General features: G+C 41.1%; 1 protein-coding gene across 3 annotated transcripts in view; it reads left to right on the plus strand.

The window, feature by feature from the left end:
- The window catches only part of LOC120059534 (OTU domain-containing protein 5-A-like), a 45,834-nt gene that overhangs the window by 3,238 nt on the left and 16,161 nt on the right, over positions 1 to 26,435 (plus strand). For 2 of the 3 annotated variants that reach the window (XM_039008664.1, XM_039008665.1), the window contains one exon: positions 4,701 to 4,794. In XM_039008664.1, coding sequence (XP_038864592.1) covers positions 4,701 to 4,794 — 94 coding nt within the window. The remainder of the gene's footprint in view (positions 1 to 4,700; positions 4,795 to 26,435) is intronic. The other variant, XM_039008666.1, reaches the window with a different exon arrangement.

Genomic DNA, 26,435 nt, shown 5'->3' on the forward strand with positions numbered 1-26,435 from the left:
TTGGCAGCAATAATCTCAACCAAACGTTTTCTGTAGTTGCGGATCAGACCTGAACAACGGTCAGGAGGAATTTTGGACTATTCATCTTTACAAAACTGTTTCAGTTCAGCAATATTCTTGGGATCTCTTTTGTGAACCGCTCTCGAGGTCATGACACAGCATTTTATATTGGGTTGAGGTCAGGACTGACTGGGCCACTCCAGAAGGCGTATTTTCTTCTTGTTGATTTACTTCAGTGTTTTGGGTCGTTGTCCTGTTGCGTCACCCAACTTCTGTTGCGCTTCAATTGGCGGACAGATAGCCTTACATTCTCCTGCAAAATGTCTTGATAAACTTGGGAATTCATTTTTCTGTCGATGATAGCAAGCTGTCCAGGCCCTGAGGCAGCAAAGCAGCCCCAAACCACAATGCTCCCTCCACCATACTTTACAGTTGGGATGAGGTTTTGGTGTTGGTGTGCTGTGCCTTTTTTTCTCCACACATAGTGTTGTGTGTTCCTTCCAAACAACTCGACTGTAGTTTCATCTGTCCACAGAATATTTTGCCAGAAGCACTGTCGAACATCCAGGTGCTCTTTTGTGAACTTAAGATGTACAGCAATGTTTTTTTTGACAGCAGTGGCTTCTTCTGTGGTGTCCTCCCATGAACACCATTCTTGTTTAGTGTTTTCCGTGTCGTCGACTCGTCTACAGAGATGTTAGCATGTTACTGAGATTTCTGTAGGTCTTTAGCTGACACTCTAGGAGTCTTCTTAACCTCATTGAGCATTCTGCGCTGTGCTGTTGCAGTTCTGCGCTGTGCTGTAGCAACAGTGCTGAACTTTCTTCATTTATAGACAATTTGTCTTAACATGGACTGATGAACATCAAGGCTTTTAGAGATACTTTTGTAACCCTTTCCAGCTTTATGCAAGTCAGCAATTCTTAATCTTAGGTCTTCTGAGATCGCTGTGAATGTTTAAATTATGCATTCAATTTAAACAAGAAATACAATAATTCTTGTGTTATTAGTTTAAGCACACTGTTTGTCTATTGTTGTGACCAAGATGAAGATCAGATCAAATGTTATAACTAATTTATGCAGAAATCCAGGTAATTCCTAAGGGTTCATATACTTTTTCTTGCCACTGTATGTTGTGGACAGTCAAGCTTAGGTATGGGTCCGATGTTCTGCTTGACCATAGATCGATTGTGGTAGAAAAGTAAGACACATTAGCCAGCTTCTCGGTGACTCTTTCATGGGTAGCAATGTATAACCGTGGCAATGCTTGTTCTGCAAAATACCTGCAGCTTGGTAGCTGATATTTGGGGTCAATTGTGTTTAGCAGCTTTTTGAAGCTGGACTTTTCCACTGTATAGATGGGGACCATATATTTTGCTAGGTGTGATAGGTCACCACATCTTTTATCTCCTACCTCAAAATGTTCTTGTCATATGGGATGACATTTGAAAATTATGTGGCTATGGTTATTTACAGGACTTTTTGGGAGTGGGATGATTGGAAACATCAGCATCACGTATTTCCATACATTCCTCCCATTTCACTTCGTGTTCCTGTCTCAGGTGCTGGGAGAGGCTAGTTGTGCTGCTACGTTTCATAGCAATTGTTTTTCGACACACTTTGCACAGGACATAAGTTTGCTGAGCATCTGACCTCACAAACCCGAACCACTGCCTTATTATAGAACAAACATTGATGCCCTTTTTGGGGATGATTTCATCCTGGGCTTGCTGAGCTTGCTTCCTCATTGTCCATTTTGGTAGAGTGCTTGCCACTACACTTCATGGGCATGGTTACAACTTGGGAAAGGCTGCCCAAGATTGTGATTGGTGGATAACTTTTGTGCATGTGCCGTGACGCAGTTGTGGCATGGTTCAGTTTAGAGGTTGACCGATTATGATTTTTCAACACCGATACCGATTATTGGAGAACCAAATAAAAGCCGATAATGATTAATCGGCCGATTTGTATAAAAAAAAAAAAAAAAAAAAAAAATAATAATTAATTTATTTATATATATATATATATAAATAAATTATTGGTATTTTTAAATTGTTTAAATTTATTTAAATATTTTTTTAAATACACACACACACACACACACACACACACACACACACACACACACACACACACACAGTTGCAAGTCGGAAGTTTACATACACCTTAGCCAAATACATTTAAACTGACATTCCTGACATTTAATCCTAGTAAATATTCCCTGTTTTAGGTCAGTTACCACTTTATTTTAAAAATCACCACTTTATTTTATGAATGTGAAATGTCAGTATAATAGTAGAGAGAATGATTTATTTCAGCTTTTATTTATTTCATCACATTCCCAGTGGGTCAGAAGTTTACAATACACTCAAATAGTATTTGGTAGCATTGCCTTTAAATTGTTTAACTTGGGTCAAACGTTTCGGGTAGCCTTCCACAAGCTTCCCACAATAAGTTGTGTGAATTTTGGCCCATTCCTCCTGACAGAGCTGGTGTAACTGAGTCAGGTTTGTTAGGCCTCCCTGCTCGCACACGCTTTTTCAGTTCTGCCCACAAATGTTCTATAGGATTAAGGTCAGGGCTTTGAGATGGCCACTCCAATACCTTGACTTTGCTGTCCTTAAGCCATTTTGCCACAACTTTGGAAGTATGCTGAGGTCATTGTTCATTTGGAAGACACATTTGCGACCAAGCTTTAATTTCCTGATGTCTTGAGATGTTGCTTCAATATATCCACATCATTTTTCTTTCTCATGAAGCCATCTATTTTGTGAAGTCCACCAGTCCTTCCTGCAGAAAAGCACCCCCACAACATGATGCTGCCACCCCTGTGCTTCACAGTTGGGATGGTGTTCTTCAGCTTGCAAGCCTCCCCCTTTTTCCTCCAAACATAACAATGGTCAGTCATTATGGCCAAACAGTTCTATTTTTGTTTCACCAGATCAGAGGACATTTCTCCAAAAGTACGATCTTCGTTCCCATGAGCAGTTGCAAGCCGTAGTCTGCCTTTTTTATGGCGGTTTTGTAGCAGTGGCTTCTTCCTTGCTTAGCAGCCTTTCAGCTTATTTCGATATAGGACTAGATTTACTGTGGATATGGATACTTTTGCACCTGTTTTCTCCAGCATCTTCTCAAGGACCTTTGCTGTTGTTATGGGATTGATTTGCACTTTTCGCACCACAGTACGTTCATCTCTAGGAGACAGAATGCGTCTCCTTCTTGAGGGTATGACGGCTGCGTGGTCCCATGGTGTTTATACTTGCGTACTATTGTTTGTACAGATGAACGTGGTACCTTCAGGCGTTTGAAAATGGCTCCCAAGGATGAACCAGACTTGTGGAGGTTTTTTTCTGAGGTCTTGGGTGATTTCTTTTGATTTTCCCATGATGTCAAGCAAAGAGGCATTGAGTTTGAAGGTAGTCCTTGAAAAACATCCACAGGTACACCTCCAATTGACTCAAATTATTTCAATTAGCCTATCAGAAGCTTCTAAAGCCATGACATCGTTTTCTGTAATTTTCCAAGCTGTTTAAAGGCACAGTCAACTTAGTGTATGTAAACTTCTGACCCACTGGAATTGTGATACAGTGAATTATAAGTGAAATAATCTGTCTGTAAACAATTGTTGGAAAAATGACTTGTGTCATGCACAAAGTAGATGTCCTAACCGACTTGCCAAAACTATAGTTTGTTAACAAGAATTTTGTGGAGTGGTTGAAAAATTTGTTTTAATGATTCCAACTTAAGTGTATGTAAACTTCCGACTTCAACTGTACATAAGTATTCGGACCCTTAACCCAGTACTTTGTTGAAGCACCTTTGGCAGCAATTTATTTTTCTTCGCTTTGTCATTATGGGGTATTGTGTGTAGATTGATGTGGACAATTTTTATATAATCCATTTTAGAATGGCCTTATAACATAACAAAATGTGGAAAAAGTCAAGGTGTCTGAATACTTTCCGAATGCACTGTATGTGATCGTATGCAAATGTATGCAAGGTTTGAAATCATTATGTTTTAGTCGAATACAGCAGTATATCTTTTTGGGTTTCTTGCGGTCAATTTGCAGTAAAATAATTATTTGTAAATATGTTCTGGCCCCCTGACCATCTGTTCAAGAACAGATCAGCCCCCCGGCTGAATCTAGTTGATGATCCCTGGTTTAGTGTGTTACTTCTCGAGAGGGCGTAGATGGCTTGGAGGATGTTCGCTACAACCTCACACTTTGCTGGCACTCAGGTCCGCTTTTTATTTTAATAAAAAAAAAAATATTTAAATTTTATTTAACCTTTATTTAACTAGGCAAGTCAGTTAAGAACATTCTTATTTACAATGACGGCCTACCCCGGCCAAACCCAGATGACGCTGGGCCAATTGTGTGCCGCCCTATGGGACTCCCAATCACAGCCGGATGTGATACAGCCTGCATTCAAACTATGGACTGTAGTGACGCCTCTTTGCGCTGAGATGCAGTGCCTTAGAATGCTTCGCCACTCGGGAGCGCTTTAATGGGCACGGAAAATTTCATTGGAGACTTTGTAAACAAATGTGTAGTTAAAACGAACAAAATTTAAGTAGCCTAATTTTGCTCTTGGAAGGTCGTGGCTCACTTGAGACAGTAATGTAACATTACCTCCTATAGGCTAGGCCTGCCTATATAACCCACTGCATTAAATGACAGGTTTTCTGTTTCTCTTAGCAGGAGCACTGGTTTGAGAAAGCACTTGGGGAAAAGAAAGGATTCGTCATAAAAAAAATGAAAGAGGATGGAGCATGTCTCTTCAGGGCTGTTGGTAAGTAGACATTCTTCTCATTTGATCTCCAATAGACCCAGGCCTCGTCTATAAAATCATTCAGTCCATCAACACAAAACTTGCAGCAAAAATGTGCTGATCACCTTGCTTTGAAATGCTCCAATGAAATGCTGAAATAATTTTGATGGTAGTACTCAATAATGGATTCCATGGAGAAGCTTGAATATGATGTACAAATTCTTCACATTAGTGTCGTTAGTCTACATTTTGTCTTCCAGACATTGAATGTATCAAGGTAACGTTTAGTCATTTCAGTTTATAACACTAGATGACTCTACTCTACCATGGCAATTCATAGTGAATTCTATTGTGGAATTACTTTAAACACAGTCAAAAGCACATGGAAATTCTTATACATTGAGAACTGTCTGTTTAATATTTAAATCATGAGTGAAGTGGATAATATTTATATAAAAAAAAAAAGTTATGACAATATACATATACATTTCTTTTCTTGGAATTCATCGTAAATTTCTTCTAACTTGTATAGAAACAATGATTTATCAATCTGTTAATTTTCCTGACCCAAACAACTTTATTTTGGCTTACATTTTAAAGGTTTTGATGCATTTGTTTTAGGCATTGTTGTGAAAAAAATGTGTTCTGTCGATTGAGAGTAGCCATGACCCGTCCATCTGCAGGTGTGAGAACAGGCTGTGAATGGCTCCTCATATCATGGTCTCATAGCTTGGTTTTGCCCCTTAGGCGCGGATGGAAACCACATTCCTATTGACCTAGATGTATGAATTCCCACAAGGAACATTTCCCTTCACAGTCCCAGTACTTCCGTTGTGAAATCAGTCCATTCTCAAACAATTGGGATAGTCCAACAAGAATGGAGTTAAAGAAGAGCAGGCCTGAAATGACCCTACCACTTCCCTTTCAGCCATGTGCTCATAAAATACGTGGCTACTTCCTTCTCACTCAATGGGAAAACATTTCACTAAATGTTTTGTTACCTGATGGAGGAAACCATTTTAATTGAACTGTTATTCAAGCATGGAGTCATGCTGAGACCACGGTCTCTTTTGCAGATGAGTCCTGCATACCCAAAAAGAGGTCTCTTCACAGTCCCCAAGTCCAGAACAGACTATGGGAGGCGCACAGTACTATATAGAGCCATGACTACATGGAACTCTATTCCATATCAAGTAACTGATGCAAGCAGTAAAATTATATGTAAAAAACGAATTATGGAACAGCGGGGACTGTGAAGCAGCACAGACACACACACAGACACACACACAGACACACACACAGACACACACACAGACACACACACACACACACACACAGACACGAATTTAGCACTGTAGATATGTGGTAGTGGGGGAGTTGCCTGAGGGCTAATCTGTGAATGTATTGTAATGTTTTTAAAATTGTATAAAAAGCCTTAATTTTGCTGGACCCCAGGAAGAGTATCTTCTGCCTTGGCAGCAGCTAATGGGGATCCGTAATAAATACAAATTCCTCAATAAACAACAATTACACTATACATATTTATATACCATAAAACACAACAGGCTTCTATTTGAGACAAGAACCTATTTTCTTAATGCACACAGCTTTTGCTAATTAACATAGTTAATTGTTTAATTCCAGCATTCACTTCCACAATTTGAATCAATTTCTTCATTTCCTGCAATTTTCACATTGTGTCACATGTCTTTTGTCTCTGTTTAAAATAAATCCTTGATAGAATAATTATTCTCCTCTTGAATTGTGCATTTTGGGCTGTTATTTTGCCACTAGAGGACGATCAGCCGATCTCTGCTCAATGTTTTTTTAAATATTTAGGAATAATTTATTCCTTGCCACCCATTCTGAAACTAACTGCAGCTTTTTGTTAAGTGTTTCTGTGATTTCACTCGCTGTAGTAGCTGACGTGTATCGTGTTGAGTCATCCACATGCATAATAGCCACACTGGCTTTACTCAAGTAAAGATTGAAAAAAAGTAGGTGGCTTGGACGGCTGCTGTTAATCATTAATTTCCTCCAGATAAAAAAATTCTGAAATTTAACAGAGATTTGTCTATCACTTGTGATTACTATAATGGTTAGCAATTTAACAACCTGTAGCAGTTTATCTAATTCCAAGACAAGCTTATTTTCTACCTTTCATTTGAACCTTCGCGTCTTCCTAAAAAATCATGACCACCTTGTGCATTATCTGCCTTCTTTCAATCATGAATTTTTCATTTTTGCCCTTTCAGAAACATGGTTGACTGAAGAGACAACCATGCTTTGACATGTCTCCTTATAATGCTGTTCACCACTGTAGAATATCAAGAGTGAGTGGAGGAGTGTCCATTTTTGTTCATAAACGTTTTCAGTTCTTTGTAAGAGAGGACCTTGCACTTACACTGTATATACAAAAGTATGTGGACACCTTTTCAAATGAGTGGATTCTGCTATTTCAGCCACACCCATTGCTTACAGGTATACAAAATAGAGCACACAGCTGTGCAATCTCCATAGACAAACATTGGCAGTAGAATGGCCTTACTGAAGAGCTCAGTGACTTTTAACGTGGCACCGTCATGGGATACCACCTTTCCAACAAGTCGGTTCGTCAACTGTCTGGTCTGTTAGAGCTGCCCCGGTCAACTGTAAGTGCTGTTATTGTGAAGTGGAACTGCTAGGTGCACCACGGCTCAGCCGCGTGGTGGTAGGCCACACAAGCTCACAGAACGGGACCGCCGAGTGCTGAAGCGTGCAGCGTGGAAAAATTCTGTCCTTTGCAACACTCACTACCGAGTTTCAAACTGCCTCTGAAAGCAATGTCAGCACAAGAACTGTTCGTCGGGAGCTCCATGAAATGGGTTTCCATGGCCTTGTAGCCGCACACAAGCCTAAGATCACCATGCACGATGGCAAGCATCAGCTGGAGTGGTAAAGCTCGCCGCCATTGGACTCTGGTCCAGTGGAAATGCGTTTTCTGGAGTGATAAATCACGCTTCACCATCTCGCAGTCCGACGGACGAATGGGTTTGGCGGCTGCCAGGAGAACGCTACCTGCCCCAATGCATAGTGCCAACTGTAAAGTTTGGTGGAGGAATGATGATCTCTATTTCATGGTTCGTTCTAGGCCCCTTAGTTCCAGTGAAGGGAAATCTTAACGCTACAGCGTACAATGACATTCTAGACGATTCTGCGCTTCCAACTTCATGGCAACAGTTTCATCATGACAATGCCCCCGGGCACAAAGTGAGGTCCATACGTAAATGGTTGGTCGAGATCGGTGTAGAAGAACTAGACTGGCCTGCAGTGAGCCCTGACCTCAACCCCATCAAACACCTTTGGGATGAATTGGAACGCTGAATGCGATCCAGACTTAATCGCCCAACATCAATTCCCGACCTCACTAATGTTCTTGTGGCTGAATGGAACATCTAGTTGGAAGCCTTCCCAGAAGAGTGGAGGATGTTATAGCAGCAAAGGGGGGGACCTACTCCATATTATTGCCCATGATTTTGGAATGAGATGTTAGATGAGCAGGTGTCCACATACTTTTGGTCATGTAATGTACATCTGATTAAAATGTAATCTCTTTTCATAGAAATTCCCTCCTAATTTTTTTGTGTGGTAAAAAAGTGGTAATTGGATGCATCTATCGGCCACCCGATTCTAACATTGGTAATTTAATTTATCCTTGCATCAACCTGGGATTTGATTAATAATTAAGATACGTTTTTTTCTTCTATTGGGTGATTACAACAAACGTATTAAAAAGTAAGCCCACAAGAGTGACCAGTTCATCTGCCACACTTATAAAATGTTTACAAATTCTTTGAATAAATCAAATCACATTTTATTTGTCACATACACGTGTTTAGCAGATGTTATTGCGGGTGTAGCAAAATGCTTGTGTTACTAGCTCCAACAGTGCCATAATATCTAACAAGTAATATCTAGCAATACACACAATCTAAAGTAAAGGAATGGAATTAAGAATATATAAATATTTGGATGAGCAATGTCAGAGTGGCATAGACTAAGATACAGTAGAATTTGACAGAATACATATGAGATGAGTAATGCAAAATATGTAAACATTATTAAAGTGGCCTGTGATTTCAAGTCTATGTATAGGGCAGCAGCCTCTAATGTGCTAGTGATGGCTATATAACAGTCTGATGGCCTTGAGATAGAATCTGTTTTTCAATCTCTCGGGCCCAGCTTTGATGCACCTGTACTAACCTCATCTTCTGGATAATAGCGGGGTGACAAGGCAGTGTCTCAAGTGGTTGTCCTTGATTTATCTTTTTGGCCTTCCTTTGACATCGGGTTCTGTAGGTGTCCTGGAGGGCAGGTAGTTTGCCCCCGGTGATGCGTTGGGCAGACCACACCACCCTCTGGAAAGCCCTGCAGTTGCGGGCGGTGCAGTTGCCGCACCAGGCGGTGATACAGACCGACAGGATGCTCTCAATTGTGCATCTGTTAAAGTTTTAGGTGCAAAGCCAAATTTACTCAGCCTCCTGAGGTTGAAGAGGCGCAGTTGCGCCTTCTTCACCACACTGTCTGTGTGGGTGGACCATTTCAGTTTGTCAGTGATGTATATGCAGAGGAACTTGAAGCTTTCCACCTTCTCCACTGCGGTCCCATCGATTTGGGTAGGGGGGTGCTCCCTCTGCTGTTTCCTGAAGTCCACGATCATCTCCTTTTGTTTTGTTGACGTTGGGTGAGGTTATTTTCCTGGCACCATACTCCCAGGGCCCTCCCCTCCTCCCTGTAGGCTGTTTCGTCGTTGTTGGTAATCAAGCTTGCTACTGTTGCGTCGTCTGCAAATGTGATGTTTGATTTGGAGGCGTGCATGGCCACGCAGTCTTGGGTGAACAGGGAGTAGAGGAGGGGGCTGAGCATGCACCCTTGTGAGGCCCTAGTGTTGAGGATCAGCAAAGTGGAGATGTTGTTTCCTACCTTCATCACCTGGGAGCGGCCTGTTAGGATGTCCAGGACCCCATTGCACAGGGCAGGGTTGAGACCCAGGTACTATGGTGTTGAATGCTGAGCTACAGTTAATGAACAGCATTCTTACATATATATTCCTCTTGTCCAGGTGGGATAGGGCAGTGTGACGGCGATTGCATCGTTTGTGTACCTATTGGGGCGGTAAGCAAATTGAAGTGGGTCTCAGGCAGGAGTGGGAAACTCCAGTCCTCGGGGGCATGGTTGGTGTCACACTTTTTCTCCATCCCTAGCAAACACAGCTGATTAATCAAATTGCATTCTAAACTGAAGATTGTGATTCAGTGATTATTGGAGTCAGGTGTGTTAGCTGAGGCTGGGGCAAAACTGTGACACCAATCAGGCCCTCGAGGACTGGAATTGCCCACCCCTGGTCTAGGTTGACAGGTGGAGGTGATATGATCCTTGACTAGTTTCTCAAAGCACTTCATGATGACAGACATGAGTGCTACGAGGCGATACACATTTAGTTCAGTTACCTTTGCTTTCTTGGGTACAGGAACAATGGTGGCCATCTTGAAGCATGTGGGGACAGCAGAATGGGATAGGGAGAGATTGAATATGTCCGTAAACACACCAGCCAGCTGGTCTGCGCATGCTCTGAGGATGCGGCTAGGGATGCCGTCTGGGCCGGCTGCCTTGCGAGGGTTAACACGTTTAAATGTCTTACTCATGTCGGCCACGGAGAAGGAGAGCCTACAGTCCTTGGTAGCGGGCCGAGTCGGTGGCACTGTATTATCCTCAAAGCGGGCAATGAAGGTGTTTAGTTTGTCTGGAAGCAAGACGTCGGTGTCCGTGACGTGGCTGGCTTTCCCTTTGTAGTCCGTGATTGTCTGTGGACCCTGCCACATACGGCTCGTGTCTTGAGCCGTTGAATTGCGACTCCACTTTGTCTCTATACTGACATTTTGCTTGTTTGATTGCCTTGCGGAGGGAATAACTACACTGTTTGTATTCGGCCATAATCCCAGTCACCTTTCCATGGTTAAATGTGTTGGTTCACACTTTCAGTTTTGCGTGAGTGCCCCCATCTATCCACAGTTTCTGGTTAGGGTAGGTTTTAATAGTCATAGTAGGTACAGCATCTCCTATACACTTACTTAAAAACTCACTCACTGAATCAGCGTATATATTGATATTATTCTCTGAGACTACCTGGAACATGTCCCAATCTGCGTGATCAAAACAATCTTGAAGCGTGGATTCTAATTGGTCAGACATACGTTGAATAGTCCTTCGCACAGGTACATCCTGTTTGAGTTTCTGCCTGTAGGAATGTAGGAGCAAAATGGAGCCGTGATCAGATTTGCCGAAAGGAGGGCGGGAGAGGGCCTTGTATGCATCTCGGAAGTTAGAGTAGCGGTGATCCAGTGTTTTTCCAGCTCTAGTCCTACAGTCGATATGCTGATAGAATTTAGGTAGCCTTGTTCTCAAATTTTATTTGTTAAAATACCCAGCTACAATAAATGCAGCCTCAGGATATATGGTTTCCAGATTGCATAAATTCTAGTGAAGGACATTGATGGCGTGGGAGATTGTCATGACTTTCCCTCTTGGATGAGGATCAAATAGAGCCCCCCCCACTTTAACAACCGGTTGTAAACTTTCTCTCTCCTGCACTGCAGTATGGAGAAGTCAAAATCCTTTGTGTGTAGAGAGAGAGACTTGCCAAAACTTCAAACATCAAAAGATTGGAACGTTAGTTTTGAAATTCAAACGTCTGGAATGGTTAGTGGGGATCCAAACAATAAATCCTGTCAAAAGTTGGTTTTGTGGTATAACTAAATAACTAACTCTACAAATGTATATGTCCCAGTTATCAGATTGTATGTTGTAAAACGTATATGATTTAAATATGAAACTATTTATGAGAAGATTAAATGTAATTTTAGATAATTGTAAACTTATAAACTTTTGTCCATGCCCACGTGAGTACAGACATTGTGGCAACGTGATGTAACCGCCCTCCAAGGTGAGTGCATGAAAGGACTGCTAATGAAATTTACATTAGACCAGAAAGCGTGGAGCGGTGCCTACATGTTGAAATGGTTTATAACTACAAGACCAGTACACGTGCAGCGTGAGCTGAACATTACAAAATGGTTAGAAACTCTGAAACTTTCAGCAGAGAAGAAGATTAGACTAAGACATGCACTGCCTGCAGCTCTGTATATAACGTAGTCTAGGAAACTCGACTGAAGAAAAGAGAAACATTTCCCTATCACCACCATGTGATATACCTTTGAGGTCTCTATTCTAACAAACAGGAGGAAGAACAGACCCCTCTCAACACCGTGCGGTACGTCTGATGTATCCAGTCTAACAAACACTCAGAGACAAAGAAGCCTCCTACAACTAAGGACATTGTGACCGCTGGTGGACAACCAGAGACTTACACAACCAGAGACTTACTACTCACCATAGATGGACGAGTGGTTTCAGCACTCATACAAGCTTAAATATGTGTTGCATTTCTTTTCGAATGAGCGGTCGTTCATGTGCAAAGCATTCATTTTTCATGAGCATAGCTTCCACATGTACAGTCGGGCGAAAAAGTATTTAGTCAGCCACCAATTGTGCAAGTTCTCCCACTTAAAAAGATGAGAGAGGCCTGTAATTTTCATCAGCCTCTGGAATCAGAATACTGCTAAATTTCCTAAGGACTAGAAGCGAGGCAGCCCTCTGTCAGCGCCATCTTAGTACTACAGCAAAGTGATGAAATCGGTTGGTATCATCAGAAAGATTAATGGTTTGGTTCATTAGGCTTGCTTCCTAACTTTATACTATAGTTTAATTTATCCATATCTCATTTACTATAATATGGTCTGGGCTAGTACATATGCCTCCTACCAACACAAATTACTCATCATACAAAATACATTTAAAGACTAGCAACCTGCTATAAATACCTTGCTCCATCTGCACATTTGTTTAAGAAACTCTATCTTGGGTTATATCTTGTCTATTTATGTTTACCAATTACGTACTTTCGTCTACAAATACTCATACCTCCCAGACAGTTTACCGAAACCCTTCAATGGATTCTTCCAGGTTAATTCTTAAATCCATCTATATAACACAAGACATTGCGATAACCTTCACCCTCCCCACTGCCTCACCTCACATAGTCAATTCTCTATCAGATGCAGATACAGAGGTACCATACTCTGTCTTCACATTGCTAAAACATCCTCATCCCTCAATAACTTCAACACTGGGGGTCAGCCTGATGAACCAAACTACTAAATAATCCCCTCCATATAGCCTAACTCTCACATTCTCATATTCACAAACATTTAAACAAAATAAATGTTAGTTTTTTTGTGATTGCTGATCAATTAATTTATATATTTAGAATTAGTAGGTTTTTATGTTTTAACAAACTTTTTTAAATTTATGTATTCTATATGGTTTTTTCGTGGTGTGGTTTTCATATTTGCAACAAACAAAAAAACAAGTGATGGACAATTGGGATCTCCCCAAGGGTTAAAGTTCTCCGTCACTCCAAAGGATTTCCGTCAGGAAAGTATTCGTATGTCGCAAGTCACGACTTCACAGGAAAGCCGTTTGAACGTTAAAAAAAATGTTTTTAATCAAAAAACTTTGAACGTAAACTTTCATGTGCCTTAATAACAAACCGATATGCCATCTGTGCGAATACAATTGTTAAATTATGAGCCCTGTTGGTTAAGCCACAGAAAAGCCAGCAACCTTCCCACTAGCCATGATTGGCTGAGATAATGAGTGGGCTGGACATGCTGATAGAGGAGTTTGGATTGATCTGCCAAATGGAAGGCTTTTGTCTATTTGAGCTGGTCAGTCTGTGTTGGTAATCCTGTCAAACACGGCTTTTTAAAACATTTATTGTGTATTGGAGCTGCATAAGTGTTGCTCTCCACTTTCTGGAGGATCAAGTTTTGAAATCAGTGGAATTAGAGTATGATAGCTAAAGAGATGGAGAAAACACCTGTCTCCGGATTACATCTTCAAACTAAGGGCAACCATGGCATGGCATTTGTGACAGGGAGACATGTCCATCATGCTTGATCATGTATACAGGTAAGATAGTCTAGGGTTAGCTAGCTACATTTTCAGATATTACACGTTTCTTTTTTTTGACAAAGTGCTTTCATTTCAAGCTAAAATGTTCTGTTAGCTAGCTAGCTAACATTAGCTGGCTGGCTCCCATGCTGATATTATTTGTATCCCAGAGCTGTTTGCTTTTCTAGTTAGCGCCTAATGTTAGCTAGCTAACATTGAACCTGGTTGACTTGGTTAACTAGCTAGTGTTAGCTGGCTGGCTTGTTAGCTAACGTTACGTGACGTGTGGGATCGCACACTTTGTTTACCTAGCTAGGTTCATTATTTACCTACCTAGCTACATGTCTTAAGTTAAAGTGTACAACGCCTGTTGAATATGGCCAGTGTTAGTAAACGTCGGCAAAAACGAGTAATGAAATTGTTGCCAGCAGAGCTGGTTAGACTGTTTTCATGTTATCCAGATGTAAGTAAATCATTGGCCAGAGCCTCAAGTGTGTGCTCTGAACGCTCCGAGAGCGAAACGAGATTGGTGGGCCTAAAGCTGAAGAGGGTGTGAACGTTGCTGAATGGGTGTAGACTAGAGGTCGACCGATTATGATTTTTCAACGCCGATACTGATTAACTTCTCTAGGGTAGGGGACAGCATTCGGAATTTTGGATGAAAATTAAACTGCCTGTTACTCGGGCTCTGGTAGATTTGGATAGAAAACACTCTAAAGTTTCCAAAACTGTTAAAATAGTGTCTGTGAGTATAACAGAACTGATTTGGCAGGTGAAAACCTGAGAAAAATCCATTCAGGAAGTAGTTTTTTGGGGGGTTTTGTATTCAATGCCATTACAGTATCCATTGACTTAGGACTCCAATTGCAGTTCCTATGCCTTCCACTAGATGTCAACAGTCTTTAGAAATTGTTTCAGGCTTGTATTCTGAAAAATGAGGAAGTAAGAGCAGTCTGAATGAGTGGACCCTAAAGTGTCACAGAGCTTTTTCATGCGCGAGACCGAGAGAGTGCCTTTCTTGTTTACCTTTTATATTGACAACGTTATTGTCCGGTTGAAATATTATCGATTATTTAGGCTAAAAACAACCTGAGGATTGAATATAAACATGGTTTGACATGGTTCTATGAACTTTACGGATACAATTTTGATTTTTGTCTGCCTGTTTTGACTGCGTTTGAGCCTGTGGATTACTGAAGAAAATGCACGAACAGAACAGAGGTTTTTGGATATAAAGAGTCTTTATCGAACAAAAGGAACATTTATTGAGTAAATTAATGTCTGCTGAGTGCAACCATATGAAGATCATCAAAGGTAAGGGATTAATTTTATCTCTATTTCTGACTTGTGTAACTCTTCTACTTGGCTGGTTACTGTTTGTAATGATTTGTCTGGTGGGCTATGTTCTCAAATAATCGTAAGGTATGCTTTCGCCGTAAAGCATTTTTTAAATCTGACACCGTGGTTGGATTCACAAGAAGTTAATCTTTAAACCTATGTAAAATATGTTTTGTTTTCTGAATTTTTATAATGAGTATTTCTGTATTTGAATTTGGCGCCCTGCAGTTTCACTGGCTGTTGAAGAGGTGGGATGCTACCGTCTCACGTACCCTAGAGAAGTTAATCGGCCAAATATTTTTTAATTTTAATTTTAAAAAATGTATTATTATTATTATTTATTTTTAAAATTGTAATAATGACAATTACAACAATACTGAATGAACACTTTAATTTTAACTTAATATAATACATCAGTAAAATCAATTTAGCCTCAAATAAATAATGAAACATGTTCAATTTGATTTAAATAATGCAAAAACAAAGTGTTGGAGAAGAAAGTAAAAGTGCAATATGTGCCATCTAAAAAAGCTAATGTTTAAGTTCCTTGCTCAGAACATGAGAACATATGAAACATATGAGTCTTCAATATTCCCAGGTAAGAAGTTTTAGGTTGTAGTTATTATAGGACTATTTCTCTCTATACCATTTGTATTTCATATACCTTTGACTATTGGATGTTCTTATAGGTACTTTAGTATTGCCAGTGTAACAGTATAGCTTCCATCCCTCTCCTCGCCCCTACCTGGGCTCGAACCAGGAACACATCGACAACAGCCACCTTCGAAGCGTTGTTACCCATCACGAGAAAGGGGAAGAACTACTTCAAGGTCTCAAAGCGAGTGACATCACCCATTGAAACGCTATTAGCGCGCACCCCGCTAACTAGCTAGCCATTTCACATCGGTTACACCAGCCTAATCTCGGGAGTTGATAGGCTTGAAGGGATCTTTTAATGTAGACTGTACTATATTGACTCTGTTTTACAAATCTTTTATTGAGAGTGTTTTAACTTTTTGTATTACCGTAATTGCTGGACTATTAAGCGCACCTGAATATAAGCCGTACCCACTGAATTTTTTACAAATATGTATTTTGTACATAAATAAACCGCACATGTCTATAAGCCGCAAGTGCCTACCGGTACATTGAAACAAATTAACTTTACACAGCCTTTAAACGAAACACGGCTTGTAACAAAAATAAATAGGCTTTTAAACGAAACACGGCTTGTAACAAAAATAAATAGGCTTTAACGAAACACGGCTTGTAACAACAATAAAAAATAAATAGCAGTAAACAGTAGCCTACCAAGAAAGTCAAACTTCATTGCGGTGGCGATTGTTTTGGCTTTCAGTCGGATCTGCACAGTTCCAACGTCTTATCATCGACTCATTAAGGCCAAGCTCCCGTGCAGCAGCTCTATTTCCTTTTCCAACAGCCAGATCGATCGCCTTCAACTTGAAAGCTGCATCATATGCATTTCTCCGTGTCTTTGCCATGATGAGGGTGACAAAATGACTACCGTAATCAGAATGATGGCAAGTTTGAGCGCGCTTGATTTACGTCACATTATGTGACGGTGCTCAGTTTTTTGGCGGCATGAATCTTGTGGGGAAAAAAAAAAAAACATAAATTAGCCGCGTCATTGTATAAACCGCGAGGTTCATAGCGTGGGAAAAAGTAGTGGCTTATAGTCCGGAAATTACGGTATTTGTTGGTTTGGCAATGCCACTGTCAGCCAGAGAAATATGCTGAGAAGGATTATTACCACAGCAAGCAAGGTACTTGGAGTCAAAGAGACAGGCCTGGATGAGATCTTTAAGGTCAGGGCCCTCCGTAAGGCTCACAAAATCAGTTTAGACCCAAGCCACGCCCTGTACTTGGACTTTGAACTACTCCCCTCGGGGCGCAGTTATAGGGCACCCCTCAGCAGGAAAAACAGAACGAGACAATAATTTGTGCCAGGTGTGATATCCCTCCTAAATAGCTCGGGCGAATGTTCCCATCGACTCCCTAAGGCCAGCAGGCTAGTCTTTTATTTTTTTTAAATGTTTTATTTCTTATTATTATTTTTATTGGTACGTAACTGTTATGAAAGTTGTATTGTCAATTTTGTTTTGTATTTAAATGCCACTTTAAATGTGTACATGACACTGCAACAAAATTTCCCCATGGGGACAATAAAGTCAGTAAGTAAGTGTCAGGATTCAGGAAAGGGTCAGAAAGGACAGAAGACCGAAAGTCTAGACAGGCGTGGTGGCTTGCATACAATTGGGTCAGCTTTAATGCCCACCATGAAGCCTTTAGGCAGCACAACTAGTGGTCTTATTCCTATTCCGCAACAACTATTGGTTCCTCTGACTGTTAGGAACTGGAGAGGGCAGGCCATAATCGACACAGGAGCAACTTACATACTGATTCACGAGGCCCTGTGGCAGAACATGGAATTACCTCATGAGGAGCTACGAACATGGGAGGAGGGACCATTGTACTTGGCCAATGGATAACCTACCACCCCTTGGGCTGGATTTGTATAACAATAAAACTGTATGATGAGACTATTAACCTTCCTGTGGCTATTCTTGCACATTCAAGCCTTGCATTTGCTGTAGTCCTTGGCCTAGACTTCCTGTTCTTCAGTGGACTGACCATCTCGATGTCTGAACCATCCTATCGGCTGCACTCTGACTATTCCCAGTCTCATCCATTTCAACCTGGTAATGCACTGATTTCAGGCTGGAGCCTGCTACATTATGCAGAATCTGGACTAGGTCAAGTTTGAAGACAAAGACAGAAAATACAAAGAGACAAAGACAAAAACACATTCCACCAGTGAAGTCAGAGAACCCAACTATCACCCTGATTACCGCCGTACCCCCCCCTTCTATCCGAGAGCAAAGCAAACCTGATGCTGATTTCTACATCAAACAAGCAGTGGAACAGGCATGTCTGTCGGATGATGAGAGGTGGCAGCTCTCCCAGATGTTGGAGATGAACAGTGAGGTCTGTACTCTTACACTCGGCCGTACAATTATTCTCTTTTCTCTCCACTGGCTATCTGGTAAACAGGCTACACTCTAGGCAGTCTCTTCTGCTGATGTGTATGGGTCTGGTAGTGGTACTCTCTCTATTCTACTCTTTTCCTTTCTGCATGGTTAATACCTGCCTGGCGTCCGAACAAATTCTTTATCTACCCCTCTCTAATAAATACCTCTTGTAAACAAATTGACAACAGAATTTCAGCATGCTTATAGGGAAGGACACTCAACAAGCACAGCACTTACAAAAATGACTGATGATTGGCTGAGAGAAATTGATGATAAAATGATTGGGGGGGGGCTGTCTTGTTAGACTTCAGTGCAGCTTTTGACATTATTGATCATAGTCTACTGCTGGAAAAATGTATGTGTTATGGCTTTACACCCCCTGCTATAATGTGGATAAAGAGTTACTTGTCTAACAGGACACAGGACACATGGAAGCCTATCAAATTTAATCCAGTTAGAATCAGGAATTCCCCAGGGTAGCTTTTTATGCCACTTGCTTTTTTCAATGTTTACTAACAACATGCCACTGACTTTAAGTAAAGCCAGAGTGTCTATGTTTGCGGATGACTCAACACTATACTCATTCATATATCTTTATGTACATATTCTTTATCCCTTTACACTTGTGTGTATAAGGTAGTAGTTGTGGAATTGTTAGGTTAGATTACTCGTTGGTTTTTACGGCATTGTCGGAACTAGAAGCACAAGCATTTCGCTACACTCGCATTAACATCTGCTAACCATGTGTATGTGACAAATAAAATTTGATTTGACACGTCAGCTACTACAGCGACTGAAATGACTGCAACACTCAACAAAGAGCTGCAGTTACTTTCTGAGTGGGTGGCAAGGAATAAATTAGCCCTAAATATTTCTAAAACTAAAAGCATTGCATTTGGAACAAAACACTCACTAAACCCTAAACCTCAACTAAATCTTGTAATAATGTAGAAATTGAGCATGTTGAGATGACTAAACTGCTTGGAGTAACACTAGATTGTAAACTGTCATGGTCAAAACATATTGATGCAGTAGTAGCTAAGATGGGGAGAAGTCTCTATAATAAAGTGCTGCTCTGCCTTCTGAACAACACTATCAACAAGTTTTGTCGCACCTTGACTACTGTTCAGTCGTGTGGTCAGGTGCCACAAAACAGGACTTAGGAAAATTGCAATTGGCTCATAACAGGGCAGCACGGCTGGCCCTTGGATGTACTAATATTAATAATATGCATGTCAGTCTCTCCTGGCTGAAAGTGGACTTCATCACTACTTCTATTTATGAGAGGTATTGACATGTTGAATGCACCGAGCTGTCGGGTCTAACCTACTGACACACAGCTCGGACACCCATTCATACCCCACAAGACATGCCACGAGGTCTCTTCACAGTCCTCAAGTCCAGAACAGACTATGGGAGGCACACAGTACTACATAGAGCCATGACTACACAGAACTTTGTTCCACATCAAGTAACTGACACAAGCAGTAAAATTTGATTTAAAAACACCTTATGGAACAGCGGGGACTGTGAAGCAACACAAATATTGACACAGACACATGCATACTCACACACATACACACATACGATAACATACGCACTATACATACACATGGATTTAGTAGTGTAGATATGTGATAGTGGTGGAGAAGGCACACAGTGTGTTGTGAAATCTGTGAATGTATTGTAATGTTTTAAAATGGTATAAACTGCCTTAATTTTGCTGGACCCCAGGAAGAGTAGCTGCTGCTTTTGCAGCAGCTAATGGGGATCCATAATAAATACAAATACATAACTTTTTTATTACTTAACTTGTTTATGGTGAATATGCTATTAAACATTCTGATACAGAATATTTTTTGTGCTTCGGTTCTTACATACCTATAACACAATAAACTGCTTTTTTTCTTTCTTTAGCACCAAATTTGATGAAATACAAAATTAGCGATTAACGGCAATTAACTACAGAATTTTACGTGATTCATCGCAATTCATTATTTTTATCATTTGACAGCCTTAGTTATTTTGCTTCAAGATAGTGATCAGGGATGTGCAATTATAGTTTTCCTTCACAGAAAATACATTAGTGCAACACATTCGGTAGAAAATGGCTTCATTTTCATCACATGACAACATAAGTGCAACGCTATTTATCTAGCAGCCACACAAGTAAATGAAGCAACAAAAAAAAAAGCAAGGTATTTTTTATAAAAATTCATATTTCTAATGTTTATCATGGAAATGTTTTGCTTAAAGTTAATCTAGCATTTTACCGGTAAAAGTAGTCTGGCTACACCTAGAAAAGTACCAGAGAAAAGTAGCTACACATCAGTCAGAGCTCTGTTTCCTAATAGAATGCCCATTTGTGAATTCTCATCGGAGTGGAGAAGTGCAACTGATGCACAAAAGTTGTCTGATGCCGAGCAGAAATTACAATAAGATGCATTTTAGATCTGTGTTTTACAAAACATTCTCGGCCTGTCTGCTCCACCCTCATCTTTTCCGAGCCAAGCAGGCCGTTGCCCTAGTGACTCCAGACTCCACACAGACATAGCGTGTACACATGCTGCTCCAGAGCCAGTACTGTTCTTCCTTCAGACAAGCATGCGTCAAAACTTTGTTCATTTGTATAATGTCTCTCGTTCACATTCCTTTGCAAATGTCCAAACTCACCAAAAATTATTTTCAGTAGCTCCTACCTATATATGTATAACTTCATGAGCTGGATCGGCAGTTTTAGCAATTCGTTTATTTTCGTTTGCGTTCGTTAGCATATTTAGCTAGCAGCCTACATGAAATTTCGCTATTACTTGTGCTAATTTTGTAAGCATTCTGGTAATAGACACCCAATGGGCTTTGTTGCATTTTTGGGCGCCCCTTGTGTACTAAGCCGGTAACTTTTTTTATTATCTTACCTTTTAGTTAACTAGGCAAGTCAGTTAAGAACAAATTCTTCTTTTCAATGACAGCCTAGGAACAGTGGGTTAACTGCCTTGTTCAGGGGCAGAACGACAGATTTTTACCTTGTCAGCTCGGGGATTCGATCTTGCAACCTTGATCTTGCAACCTTGTAATTCTGTAAATACCGGGATAAGAAAAGGACGGTATGACGAAATGAAAATCTGGATACCTCCGATCCCTATTACCCGGACACATTCACATATACACACACGTTTACACTCATCATTAGTATTGCACAGTATACCAATACTTCAAATCTTTTTCGATACTAGAACATGAAAAACATTTCAGTACTAGAATTTGTGTTACTTTCGGTCGTCTGTCAAATGTGTGTCTCAGGTCTGTCTATCAGTGGAAACGATGTCTCCCACAGAGCGCACCGTGCCTGCACCTCATATTCATTGCTAGCCTGCACTGGGAGTCTGGGCTGCATCTTGTTTAGCTCCCCACTCATGCTGCACAGAAGTTAACACACTTCCATAATGTGACGCGGCACGTAGAAATGTTGAAGCTGTTAATTACTGTTCGCAAAACAATGTCCATACAGGCTAGAACACTTTTCAATGGAAGAAGATACAGGTAGCTTCCAGCTTTGTAGATTAACTTTCCTTGCTATTTTACAGCTGAAACTAACATAAGTTCACTACCCTAGTACTTTGTGATAATATCCAAACAATAATGAAAAATATGCAGATTTCAAAGCTGATTTCCACCACAAACATTATTCATTCACTTAATCTGTCTCACTCACATTTCTCTCCCCCAGCCCAAATTTTTGAGGATATGAAGGCCCATGTAAAATCTTTTCAGCCTCCTGAGGGGGAAGTGGAACTGCCATGCCCTCTTCACGACTGTATGAGTGTGTGTGGACCATGTTAAGATCTTAGTGATGTGGATGACAAGGAACTTGAAGCTCTTGACCTGCTCTACAACAGCATTGTCGATTTGGATGGGGGCATGCTCTCCCCTGTTTATCATATTGTCCACGATAAGCTCCTTGGTCTTACTGAAGTTGAGGGATAGGTTGTTGTCCTGGCACCACGTTGTTATTCTCTGACCTCCCTGTAGGCTGTCATCGCCATTGGTAATCAGGCTTACCACTGTCATGTTTTCGGGGGGGCCCCCGTGTAGAGGATCATCATGCGGAGGTGTTGTTGCCTACCCTCACCACCTGGGGGCGGCCCATCAGGAGCTCTTGGGAACAAGGACAATGGGGATCAAAAGGCATTTAGCTCATGTGAGTTGTGCATCGCTGGGCAACTCCCGGCTGGGTTTCCCTTTGTAATCTGTTATCGTCTGCCTCATGCGACGAGCGTTGGACCCGGTGTAGTAGGATTCAACCTTCCTCCTATATTGGCCTTTAGCATGTTTGATGTCTCCTCAGAGGTTGTAGCGGGCTTTCTTTTCCATGTCCCTTTCCTTATAAGCGGTAGCTCTAGCCTTTAGCCCAGCATGGATTTCAAATCAAATAATTTTTCACATGCGCCGAATACAACCGGTGTAGACCTCAATGGAGTTTTAAGAAAAATAGAGTTAAGAAAAATATTTACTAAATAAACTACAAGTAAAAAATAAAAGTGCAACGATAAAATAACAATAACAAGGCTATATACATTCGGTACCAAGTCAATGTGCGGGGGTACAGGTTAGTCGAGGTAATTGAGGTAATATATACAAGTAGGTAGGGGATAATTCATAGATAATAAACAGCGAGTGGCAGCAGTGTAAAAAAGGCGGGGGCGTGAATGCAAATAGTCAGGGTAGCCATTTGATTAGCTGTTCAGCAGTCTTATGGCTTGGGGGTAGAAGCTGTTAATATGCCTTTTGGACCTAGACTTGGCGCTCTGGAACTGCTTGCTGTGCGGTAGCAGAGAGAACAGTCTATGACTAGGGTGGCTGGGGTCTTTGGCAATTTTTAGGGCCTTCATCTGACACCGCCTGGTGTAGAGGTCCTGTATGGCACGAAGCTTGGCCCCACGCACTACCCTCTGTAGCACCTTGCGGTTGGAGGCCGAGCAGTTACCGTACCAGGAGGTGATGCAACCAGTCAGGATGCTCTCGATGGTGCAGCTGTAGAACTTTTTGAGGATCTGAGAAACCATGCTCAATCTTTTCAGTCTCCTGAGGGGGAATAGGCATTGTCGTGCCCTCTTCACAACTGTCTTGGTGTGTTTAGACCATGATAGTTTGTTGATGTGGACACCAAGGAACTTGATGCTCTCAACCTGCTCCACTACAGCCCTGTCGATGAGAATGGGGGCGTTTTCGCCCCTCCTTTTTCTGTAGTTTACCATCATCTCCTTTGTCTTGATCATGTTAAGGGAGAGGTTTTTGTCATGGCACCACACTTACAGGTCTCTGACCTCCTCCCTATAGGCTTTCTCATCGTTGACGGTGATCAGGCCTACCACCGTTGTGTCGTCTGCAAATTGAATGATGTTGTTGGAGTCGTGCTTGCCCACACAGTCATGGGTGAACAGAGAGTACAGGAGGGGACTAAGCACGCACCGCTGGGGGTCCCCTTGTTTAAGTTCAGCATGGCACATGTGTTGTTGCCTACCCTTACCACCTGGGGTCGGCCCTTCAGGAAGTCCAGGATCCAGTTGCAGATGGAGGTGTTTAGTCCCAGGGTCCTTAGCTTAGTGATGAGCTTTGAGGGCACTGTGGTGTTGAATGCTGAGCTCTAGTCAATGAACAGCATTCTCACGTAGGTGATCCTGTTGTCCAGATGGGAAAGGGCCGTGTTGAGTGCAATAGAGAGTGCGTCATCTGATGGGGCGGTATGCAAATTGGAGTGAGTCTAGGGATTCTGGGATGATTGTGTTGATGTGAGCCTTTCAAAGCACTTCATGGCTACAGTTGTGAGTGCTACGGGTCAGTAGTCATTTAGGCAGGTTACCTTGTTGTTCTTGGGCACAGGGACTATGGGGGTCTGCTCCAAACATATGTATTACAGACTCGGCCAGGGAGAGGTTGAAAATGTCAGTGAAGAGACTTGCCAGTTGTTCACCGCATGCTCGGAGTACACGTCCTTGTAATCCGTCTGGCCCTGCGGCCTTGTGAATGTTGACCTGTTTAACTTCTTATGGCTGCAGGGGCAGTATTGAGTAGCTTGGATGAAAGGTGCACAGAGGTGCCCAGAGTAAACGGCCTGCTCCTCTGTCATAGTTGCTAATATATGCATATTATTATTGGTATTGGATAGAAAACACTCTGAAGTTTCTAAAACTGTTTGAATTATGTCTGTGAGTATAACAGAACTCATATGGTAGGCAAAAACCTGAGAAAAAATCCAAACAGGAAGGCTGGTGGATTTTCAACCAAGATCCCATTGAAATTACAGCGAGATATGAATGAGTATTCACTTCCTACGGCTTCCACTAGATGTCAACAGTCTGTAGAACTTTGTCTGATGACTCTACTGTGAAGGGGGGCCGAATGAGAGGAGAATTAGTCACCACTGCCATGAGGTGACCATTCTTTGACCATGCGCGTTCACATAAGAGGAAGCGCCGTTCCATCGCTCATCTGAAGTCAATGTAATTCTCCGGTTGGAACGTTATTCAAGATTTATGTTAACAACATTCTAAAGATTGATTCAATACATCATTTGACATGTTTCTACTGACTGTTACGGAACTTTTGGACTTTTCGTCAGGTTTTAGTGAATGCGCTTTGTGACTTTGGAATTGTTTACCAAACGCGCTAACCAAAGTAGCTAATTGGACATAAATAACAGACATTATCGAACAAATCAAGCATTTATTGTGGACCTGGGATTCCTGGGAGTGCATTCTGATGAAGATCATCAAAGGTAAGGGAATATTTATCATGTAATTTCTGGTTTCTGTTGACTCCAACGTGGCGGCTAATTTGACTATTGTTCTGAGCACCGTCTCAGATTATTGCATGGTTTGCTTTTTCCGTAAAGTTTTTTTGAAATCTGACACAGCGGTTGCATTAACCTCTACCGCTTCTCTCTCCCGGATCCGGGATCCTCCTCATCAAAAAAGCTGACTAGCATAGCCTAGCCTAACGCGACAGGGATATCATATAATATAATTTTCATGAAATCACAAGTCCAATACAGCAAATGAAAGATAAACATCTTGTGAATCCAGCCATCATTTCCGATTTTTAAAATGTTTTACTGCGAAAACACTGTATTTCTATTAGCTAACCACAATAGCAAAAGACTCAACCGCATATTTTCACCATTTTTCTACCGCATAGGTAGCTATCACAAAACTGACCAAATAGAGATATAATTAGTCACTAACCAAGAAACAACTTCATCAGATGACAGTCTTATAACATGTTATACAATAAATTTGTTTTGTTCGAAAATGTGCATATTTGAGGTATAAATCATAGTTTTACATTGCAGCTACCATCAAAAATATCACCAAAGCAGCCAGAATAATTACAGAGAGCAACGTGAAATACCTAAATACTCATCAGAAAACATTTATGAAAAATACATGGTGTACAGCAAATGAAAGATAAACATCTTGTGAATCCAGCCAATATTTCCGATTTTTTAAAAAGTGTTTTACAGCGAAAACACAATATAGCATTATATTAGCTTACCACAATAGCCAAACACACAACCGCATTCATTCACCGCAAAGATAGCATTCGCAAAAACCAGCAAAAGATATAAAATGAATCACTAACCTTGACCAACTTCATCAGATGACAGTCCTATAACATCAGGTTATACAATACACTTATGTTTTGTTCGAAAATGTGCATATTTTGAGCTGCAAATCCTGGTTATACGTTGTGAATATGTAGCATCGATTCACCAAATTGTCCGGAGATATTTTGGACACTCACCTAATCTGACCAAAGAACTCATCATAAACTTTACTAAAAAATACATGTTGGACAGCAAATGAAAGATACACTAGTTCTTAATGCAACCGCCGTGTTAGATTTTTAAAAATAACTTTACCATAACAAACAACTTACGTTATAGCGAGACAGCGCCCGCAAAAAGGGCGGAAAATAGGACTCAACATTTTCCACAGAAATACGAAATAACATCATAAATTGTTCCTACTTTTGCTGAGCTTCCATCAGAATCTTGTACAAGGAGTCCTTTGTCCAGAATAAATCGTTGTTTGGTTTTAGAATGTCCTTCTCTCCTGTCGAATTAGCAACCTTAGCTAGCCATGTGGCGCGAACATGCCCATCTTCTGACGCAAAGAAAGGAAAATTCCAAAAGTCGCAATAAACGTTGAATAAACTGATACAACT

The sequence above is a fragment of the Salvelinus namaycush genome, chromosome 14, assembly GCF_016432855.1.
Source record: "Salvelinus namaycush isolate Seneca chromosome 14, SaNama_1.0, whole genome shotgun sequence".
NCBI classification, from domain to species: domain Eukaryota; kingdom Metazoa; phylum Chordata; class Actinopteri; order Salmoniformes; family Salmonidae; genus Salvelinus; species Salvelinus namaycush.